This window comes from Ictalurus furcatus, chromosome 8, assembly GCF_023375685.1.
Source record: "Ictalurus furcatus strain D&B chromosome 8, Billie_1.0, whole genome shotgun sequence".
Classification (NCBI taxonomy): domain Eukaryota; kingdom Metazoa; phylum Chordata; class Actinopteri; order Siluriformes; family Ictaluridae; genus Ictalurus; species Ictalurus furcatus.
The window spans coordinates 1,600,982-1,610,981 of record NC_071262.1 but is presented as its reverse complement, the minus strand read 5'-3'; the positions used below and the strand labels follow the sequence as shown (position 1 = coordinate 1,610,981).

Sequence of the window (10,000 nt, the reverse complement as noted above, 5' to 3'; positions counted from 1 at the left end):
AGATAATGTGACAGCTACCAAACAGGTGAAGCAATGAAGCACTATCCACCCTCTTCCACATACATGAGCTCCTAGCCACCCATGATTGATTGATTACTGTTGCTGTGATTGACAGCAGATAGCAATGTTCGAGCTTGCTCTAGCCCTAGTGTGTATGAGTGTACAAGCGTGCACATGAAAAAAAATCTGTGTACCAGTTCAGTCCTCTCATCTGACAGCAGTGTGTTTCTGTCCTCCAGTTTCCTAATGACAGCCTGCAGCTCAGCGATCTTAAGCTGGAATCTGCGAGTATCCCGCTCATCTACTTCCTACACACACACACACACACATTTATACACACACCCCCACACATATAACAGAGAAAGCATATCCTACTTAAAAACATCATAATGTTTGAATCCTGTCATGTTAGTTACGCAACAACTCATTCTGTACAGGTCTGTGTGTGTGTGTGTGTGTGTGTGAGACCTGATTAATGACGCCGTCTGTGTTCTCTCCGAGGGCAGGAGCCACCTCTCTCTTGGGGCTGCCATGGTTCCGCTCGGCCTCCACTTTCTGCAGCAGTAGGCGTTGGGTCTGACCCGCTTGCACACCCAGCTCCTTTTCCAAAGTTTGTACTACACGGTCCCTCCCCCGCAACTCCTCCATCTGACACACACACACACACACATACACACTCCCTGATATGCATGGGCATGTACACACACACCAAATATGCATGTAATATGAAGCTATGAATTATCTGAGCATGTAGAAATCCTCTAGAATAACTAGTTTTAAGGTTCTAGTCTTTAGGAATTGTGCATGTTATAATACCCGTGCACTATTATCCTAAAATCTATTTAAATACAGTACATGCAACCTGTACACATACAGTAATTGAGTTTTCAGAGGCTCTCGTGCCTTGTCATTTTTTTTTCTAACAAGGACCAGGATTCTATAAATGTCTAGACTGATCATCTAAACCTCTCATAAGGGGGAAAATTAGGAAAATATTCCCAAACCATTCCCAAAATGTTTCGTTCCGGAACGTTTCCTTTGGTAGTTCGTTTTCAAATTCATCAGTAGTTACATTCTTACTTTCACACTTCAATATTTTCCTTTTAACCCTCATCATCTGTCCTTCATTTCACGGCTCACCAGTCTGCGGACTTCCTTCTCGCTGTCACGTTTGATCCTCTGGATCTCCTCCTGATGGGCCTGATGTGCTGCTCTGAGATCAGCTGCTTTGGATTTATCAGCCTGCACAGCGTTGGTCAGCGCTTCCTCTGCCTGTCTGCGTGCTGCCTTGGCCTCTTGCAGCTCCTGTGTCAATTTCAGTCTCTCGGCCTCATAGGTCCTGCGTGCCTCCTCGCGCGCCTCCTCCCTCAACTCGGCGGCACCGTTGCCACTGCGCAGTACATTCACCAGGCCCTGCAGGCGCCCGAGCTCAGAGTGGCGCAAGCGGGCAGCACGGGCTAACTCAGTCTCATGCTGCCGGCTCAGAGAGTCACGCACAGCTGCAACCTCCCGCTGCTTCTCTTCTCGTAGCTTCACCCGCAGCTCGGTCTGTGCGACTGCATGCCTGTGCTGCTCGGCCTCCCGCTGCGCCCGCAGCTCCTGCAGCCGCTCGCGCAGCTTACACACCTACAGTGAGAGGGGTGAATGATTGTGTGTAAAACGGTTCAAGAGAATTCCACAAAAGACCACCCTTAAGGTAACCCTTAAAACTGGCATCAAATTTGATGAGAACAGCTAATGAACAACATAGGACAGGACAGTGACAGGGCATAAAAGGACTAGTTTACCCCTAAACATGCTAATGTTGCTAAAAAGGGCTAATTAGCACTGCTTACAGGGCAATACAAAACAATGTCAACTAGCATTACCCCTCATTGATATTTGCTGAAAACACATTCGACCACCAAAGAGGATTAGTTTTGTTAAAGGGGTCATTCCATCTCAACTGGTTCAATAACTGCAAAGTTGGTTCTTTGACCGTTGCTTTTATCACAGGAGAAACAACACCACAGCTTTGTTTATGGCACGGTTCATTTGTAAAACACCCAACCGAACACTGTAGTTCCATATTTGGGTAAAATCTAATCACGCATACCAACTGTACACCTGTACCAACATGATAGATCAGGCTGGTTCTTCAAATCTGGCCCTCGAGGTCAACTGTCCTGCAGAGTTTACCTCCAATCTCAAACTCCTAATTTCTTACAGCAGAATGCTACTATAGAGGACTTATTTCAGTCAAAATTTCAGATTCGTATCTGGTCCTCCACCAGAGATATTCAACCCGAAAGTGAGGGAAATTTTGTCAAAATTGCACTTTCTCGCCCCATAATAATAATAATAATAATAATAATAATAATAATAAAAGAGAGAAGTCTCAAACCTGAAATGTTCTGCATGCACACTATACTTACCTAAGTACTTGTTTAAAAAATTAAGACTGAGACTTGAACCCTTCCCATTTTAAATTGACCCAAAACGTTGAGCTGTGAGCAATGTTGAGCATTACACTTGGACTTACATTCCTAAGTCTAAGGAACACGAACGTGCAAATTGTTTATATATGTACTGTGGAATATGCTCTAGAGATCATTTTTCTGTTCCAAGGAGAGCCAATATCTCCCATCCTGGCTCATCCTGAGCCCGAGATATCGAGGTTTCCGTAAACATCCGTATAACCAAAATTTGTTGTTTGCCATGACATAAAGATGGCCGTTGTAGTTAAACCAAGGAAAATAAAGCAAAACAAAATAAACTGGTGATTTTGCAATGCCAATACTTAGAAGTAATCCCTCAAAAAATTTAGGAAAATTAAAAAGAGTCAAACGACCTGCATTGGACCACTTGAGATGGAATGCCCCAATCGTTATGACACTGTGTGTATATTCATTACTGTACAAGTGTGTATACGCACATTATTACAAAAGACCTAACCAGCCCATCTGCCACCAACAACCATGCTTCTGTTAAATTCACACTTTTTCATCAGTCTTTTTTTGATGTGAACATTAATTAAAGCTCTCGACCTGTATCTGCAGGACTTCACGCACTGTGCTGCTGCCACGCGATTGGCTGACTGGATAACTGCATAAACTGAGCAGACGCACAGGTGTTCCTATTAAAGTGGACATGTGAGAAAGCGCGGACATTCTATTCTCCGAGTGTTGCTCTGTAATTTTAAGCTCTTTGTAAACCAGAGCATTTTAGAGCAGCGGTTCTTAGCTCAGTTAATTACCAGCCTTGATATGTGTTAGAGAAGGAAAACCATCATCTCCAGCCATGGGGTGTGCCATAAAAAAAGATTAACTCTGGCTTGAATCTTGCAATTCTACTTAAACGCAAACAGCCCTATTATTCCAACCTTTTCATTTAGACTATTACTCAGCGGACGCTTATCTAAGTGCACTTGTTTACAACTCAGATAAATTCATCTGTTTTTCTTCATCGTTAAACGAGGGATGAGGTCAAGTCCAAAACAAGACCAGGTCTTGACTAGCCGAGATCGTGTGAAGACGAGGGCTGCATCCGAGGCGCAATGCAGTACGCCACAAGATCAGTACGTCCGAATTCTCAGTATTCAGAAACCAGTAGGCGAGAAATACCCGGAGGACCTAATGCTTCTGCCGAGATTCTGCAGTATGGAACCAACGGACATTGCACTATCCCATGATGCAACGGGACTGGTGAGGCAGAATCAAAAAATTGGAAGGCAGCAGGTCGGTTCTTTTTAAGTTGTAGGTCACATGACGACGCCAACATGGCGGATGTAATATGTCCAGATTGTATTTATGCCACACGCTTATGTATCAACAGCCGAGCACTAGGTACTAGGTACTTTCAAACACAGTCCAAGTCTTTAGGGGTTCGAGGTCAAGTCAAGATCCAAATGAAAGCGAGACGGATTCAAGATGGAGACTGAAAACGACCAAATCCCTTTTGAGGCGAAGTCTTTACTTCATCCTTTTTTTTTTTTTTTTTTTTACGAACTCAAGACCATATTTACTGAGACTAATTTTTAATTTCAAGATTAAGTACAAGTACAAATGACAATAAGTTCAAGACAATTCCAAGTCAACACAGAAAATCTCGAGACTGGACATTAAGTTTAAAATAAATAAATAAATAAATAAATAAATAAATAAAATACTGAATTATTATAGAATTATAGAATCAGGAAGCCTGTAACGGATGAACCCACCTTCGCTCTCTCCTGCTGCAGCTCATTTTGTACATCGCTTAGTTTGGCCTTGAGCTCCTCATTGGCTGCCTGTACAGACTCCGTCTCCTGCTTCCCCCGGCTCTTTTTAGGGGGCGGGGCTGAATTAGGTGTACTCGCAGACATCCTCTGCGCTCCTTGACTATCTGGTGGTCCTCTAGTCTGATTCCAGGTGTCTTCTCCCCTCACACAAAACTACTAGTGTCTATGAGGCTGGACCACACTACGGTAAACATCCTCCTTTTCATCATCATCATCAGGCTGCGCAGTGGGACCTTCAGCCTGAAAATAAAAGACAGACGGAACTCGTGAGTATAAGCAGAAATCAGGGCTGTACAGTCTGAGAACGTTCTCTGCTAAGACGGAAATAAGCAGACGCGCCCCTGAGAAAAACACTGTTTGTTTATGTGTGTGTGCCTAATGTGTGCAATTAATTACGATTAACATTACACACATGGAACGACTTATCTCACTTATAGCCAAATATATTTTAATAAAGGTCTTTGGGGGGGACCCTATTTAGGTACCCTACAGGGAACTATAGTTTACTACAGACTATAGTAAACAGCAAAAAAAGACAGCATTGCTGCCCTTCTGCCAGGAGGTTAATGCTTGGCTATGGAGAGATTGATTGCTGGTTGAGGAAAAGACAAAATCAATGGCTCGTCCAGATCTGAACCCTACTGAAAACATCAGATCTGAATTGCATGGTGCTGTTATTCCCTCTAGGGCGAGGCTTCACCAAACGACACATGTAAATAAACCTAACGCTACAAATCACTCATTATCTCTCTGTCTTATTCGCTTTTACGAAGGGCGACAATTATCCTAGAGTCGTTTCTAGCGCCGTGTCTTAGTGTTCGTTCGAACCTTTTTCGTTTTATTTCATTTCGACGTCCGTCTGTAACGTTTACTGTGGATTAACACACGTGCTGAAATTATCACTCGTCTTCCTTTGATCTAACTGATGCAAGAGCGCAGCATTCGATCGTCCTACAATATTTGCAAATGTTCTGTACAGCTTTTATTTATTTATTTATTTATTTTGATAATTCATTGGCGGTCTAGTCACTCCCTCTAGTGGAGAGGGTGTCCAAAATCCCACCATTCGAAATGCAAGAATGCTATGTAACGTGTTTAAAAGTGAGGAACACCAAAGCACATTTCGCGTATCACATATCCCGGTGAGAGAGACGTACTCTTTTGCAGAGCATTTTTTTAGTGAACTTGATTGCCGTCAGAGTTAAAAGGAACTGTTAAAAGGAAGTTTTACTTTGCAGGAAGTGTGGCGCACGGAACCACCCACCGTTTTCAAAGACACACGGCCGAAAAACCATAGAACGCTATTAAAGTCAAAGATTAAACACACACTTGCTTGCAGGATGTTTAATCAAGTTTAATGGCATTGAGAAGTCTTTGAATATTTACGGGGATAAAACTACCAGTCACGTGTCGCACACGTGGCACACTCATACTGTAATGTACACACACTGGTAACGAAACAAAAAAAAGAGTCAAAGGATTTTCAAGTCAACTGAACGTGCTTATGTAAATCAGATTCATGTGACTCCTTGCGAAGAAAAGTAAACAAAGTCTAATCACGTTCTCGGTGCGAGAATGGAACGCGAAACATGTGTGAGAAATCAAGTATAGATTTCCGTTCGAACACAAATAGACCAATTTGAATGCAGCCTTACTGTTAAGCTGGGCAAAATCCATAATCCCCACACCCTTGTTTCTTCTCAAACACGGAGACACGCACACGACTGATGAACCCGAAGTGAACAGGTGTCTAGTACCGTGTGAGCTCCACCCTCAGGACACACATTAAACCAGGCAGGTAGGTAGTCCGGCGGGTCGTCACAAGGCGGTGGAGGTATTAAGAGTGTATGGGTGTGTGTGTGAGACAATACTACTGTACCGTACGACTAAATTTAACACTCCTGCCGACCTTTGAGGCTTAATAACTCCGGTGTCTTAAGTGGCCGTCCTGTATATGCACTTAATCTTTAACGACTGCGGTTGAATAAAACGAAGCAATAAAGATAAATGTGTGAGTCAGGAGCAATTATCTTTTACAGTATTGTCACAAGTAGGTCCAGGCAATATGACAATAATCATATTGATATTGTGATAAATTATGCCACAATACATAGCAGGTATAGTGATAGCTTTTTTTTTTTTTTTTTTTTTCCTAAAATTTTATATTTTTAAATAACAATTACAAACTCTGAATCGAAGCAGCTGATTAGATGTTAAAAGTTTGTACTAGACGATTTTTTTTCCGCGTTATACGGTTGAATTTTGTAGCTGTTGAATAAACATACAGTATTGTGTATCATAGTGATGAGGTTTATTCGAATATGTCCTTTGAGAACGTTGTAAATGTGATATGAGGCCGACTGAACTGTATGTGATCGCCAGGAACGCTTACAATAATATACATGTAATATACGTTTCGGCTCTTACCAGCCTGACGATCATGTGAGGCTTCCAGAGACCGTCTAATCTAATATAAGAGGGAGGATTGGTTTCTAAACATGGTCCAGAGGATGTGAAGGGTCAGCTGACAAATTCTTTCCGTTGACTCCTATTCGCTTCGGGTTGTTCACCTGGTATCCGTGCTCGTGTAGAGAAATCGGATCTCTCGTTATTTGATCCACATCTTAATTATCTGTTCATATTGTAGCTTTAAAATAAATAAAGGAATAAAATATGGCAGTTATAGGAAAATCATGAACAACGGAATAATACGATGCAGTATTACATGCAGGCGAGTTACTGTTATTATCCAGAATTTCCAATAACGAGTAACTATAAGTGTTTTGTTCCTCTTATACCGCAACAAATTGCCAATGTTTACATTTTTAATTCATTCAAGAACGACGTTTTGACCATTTTTAACCATTTATAGTCAGATTCACGTTCCTTTTATTACTTAATATTTACCTGCTTTTTTTCCCTCTCGTGACGTTAATACACCAAAAAAAAAAAGTAAAAAAATGAAGCTTGACACGTTACAGAGAAAGTGCAATGTCAATTTAGAAAAAGAGCTACAGCTTTCCCTCTAAGCGCTTGACACTTGAGACTCCTTCCAAAGATGCTAAACGAACGTGCCCTCACAGAAAACTTCACCACATCGATGTCTATATACACAACACACACTGTACATACAAATCCCTGTGAATGAGCTGCTGTTAGATAAAATTGTAACGTATTAGAACATGGGCATTCATATAACAGCTGGAGCTATTGTCCAAGCTGCTGTTACAGAAAATCTTATGACCAATCAGAATCGAGCGTTCAACAATTTCTAGCATTTAGCAAATGCCCTTATCCTGAGGAAAAAGCTTTGCAGTGTTACCCATATGCTCGTTCACTAGGTCAGGGACTAAGAGTAAAATCAGTCTGAAAAACAAAAACAAAAACAAATGTACAACTTATAAACATGCAACTCTGTACGATAAGAAGCTCTATAAGATGATAATGAGTCTTTATTGGTCACATATACATTAGAGCACAGTGAAATTATTTTCTTCACATACCCTAGCATGCTAGGTAGTTGGGGTCGGCCATGATACAGCACCCCCTGGAGGGGAGAGAGTTAAGGGCCTCGCTCAAGGGCCCAACAGTGACAGCTTGGCAGCACTAGGGCTTGAACCCCCGACCTTCTGATCAGTAACCCAGAGCCTTAACCACCAATCCGCATATAATATCAGCATTAAACAGTGAGCTTCAATGAATGATCTTCACAATACGAGGAAATATTTCATACATACAATGTTAAAAACGGACTCGTCACAGATCTCCTAGGAAGAGTGCGTGTTTTTTTTTTGTGTTGTGAGCTGAATATTTGCACCTGCACGATCACACAAGAGACCCATGATGTGATTGGCTTCACCTTATAAAGTCTTGGTCCAGTGTTATTTTTCACTGGCCTTATGAGGACCTAAACATATATACGTCTCCAAGTAACTTGTCCGAACACATTCCATTTAGCACACTGCCTCCGAATGTAAAATCTGAAATAAAGCCCATGTTTTGAAAAAAAAGAAAAGGAAAAAAAAAGAGAACGTAACGTGTACAAATAGGCTCTACATTGGTGTAGTGAGAACAGTCGTGGATTAGTGGTTAAGGCTCTGGGTTAGTGATCAGGAGGATGGGGGTCAAGCCCCAGCAACGTTTGAAATTCGCGAGCTGGTTTGTGAAATTGCACTTGCACAAAGTTGTTTTGCACGGTCTTTCGCAGTTGTGTTTGTTGCTAAATGAGAACTTTTAGCTGTACTCGTGTTCGACGCACGTGAATCAAAGAGGGCTTTGTCTGAACGTGCGTTGTGATGACATCACACGACGCGTCTCGGCCCTGAATCTGCAGAAAATCTTCTTTTTTTTTTTTTTTTATTATTTAAACTGCACGCTCTCAGAACATTACAGCGTTTCCTTGATTTGCGTTCATTTTTGCGAGCGCGCTGGTTGACCCTGTGCTCTGACCCTGTGCTCTGACCCCTGCTTCCTAACAAGCTGGGATATGTGGGGAAAACTATTTCACTGTGCCGTAATGTATCTGTGACACCTAAAGGCTTCTTCTACTGTACAATCTGAGAGCTAAACAAGCACACGCATACTATACGTACAGATCCTGAGTGTAAATGTAAAATATAAGCATCTTTCCTCCAGCTAAGTGCAGTCGTCGCTATCGGAAAGGAAACAACTGCTCCCAGCTCATCGCCACAAAAATGTGAAAGGCCTCATGATCCACAGTTGCTGCAAACCGGGACAGTGCACGTCTGTCCAAATAAATTGCACGCTTGGATCGAAAGGCAAGAATAATGTGCTAGAGACATGGCTACAGTGTACAAGCACAATCCAGTATGAGTTTTAGGGCATCTAGTATTAGTTTCCAGAGTTTCTTTGATCCAGAGCAAAACCTTAGATCCACAGATCCCAGTGTATTAGCATTCTACAGTCTGTATTACCTGCCTAATGTGTTTATGGAGTTTCATTCATTCATCTTTACAAACTGCTTTTTCCTGGTCAAGGTGATGTTGGATCTGGAGTCCATCTCATGCAGGAACACAGGATGTGAGGCTGGAATACACCCTGGATGGCACACACACACATTCAACACTCCACTTATGGTCCATTCAGTGTAAACAATCCACCTATACATGCATGTTTTGGGGAGGTACAAGGAATCCAGAGAATTCTGCACAGACGCAGACACACATGCAAAACACCACACAGACTTCAGCTCAGGCTCGAACCATGGACCCTGGAGCTGTAGAATTTGGATTTAAAATAAAATAAAATATTCTTCTTCCAGGCTGTTCTTAAGTCCAGACTTCTTTTTTTTTCTTTCTTTTTTTAAAACTATTCCAACACAGCTGATCATAATCATCAACTCAATCATCAAGCCGTGCATGATCCGGATCAGGTGCAGTAATGAAGATCGAAACACAAGCAGAGAGAAGCAGAACCACACCCCACAGAGCTACACCTACATCCGAGGCTCACGAACCACTCCAGACACATTATCAATCCTGAAATCCCCGAGACTGAGGAATCCTACCTAATCAAATAGGGCCTGAACGCGGTAGGGAGGTGTCAGAGGAAAGCTCAGAAGAACGATGGAGATCCGTTATACTGTAGAGTCCGGATCACAAGCTCGGAGCTTGCAAAGCAGACACTTACGTAGATCCAGCCTTTACTGGAAGCTCAGTAGATCAGCTGATGCTCCTCACTGAGGGATGAGGGATGAGGGATGCAGCGGCCTTGTCGAGGAGA

At 42.3% G+C, this 10,000-nt stretch overlaps 1 protein-coding gene across 1 annotated transcript in view; it reads right to left on the bottom strand.

Moving 5' to 3' along the window:
* The window catches only part of jakmip1 (janus kinase and microtubule interacting protein 1), a 14,923-nt gene extending 8,774 nt beyond the window's left edge, over positions 1-6,149 (bottom strand). Inside the window, exons 1-5 of the mRNA XM_053630755.1 lie at positions 5,914-6,149; positions 4,199-4,498; positions 1,141-1,626; positions 469-648; positions 195-308 (exon numbers count right to left, since the gene is read on the bottom strand). Of these exons, the coding sequence (XP_053486730.1) occupies positions 195-308; positions 469-648; positions 1,141-1,626; positions 4,199-4,342 (924 nt within the window). The 5' untranslated portion in view covers positions 4,343-4,498; positions 5,914-6,149. The remainder of the gene's footprint in view (positions 1-194; positions 309-468; positions 649-1,140; positions 1,627-4,198; positions 4,499-5,913) is intronic.
* Positions 6,150-10,000: the final 3,851 nt, after the last annotated feature.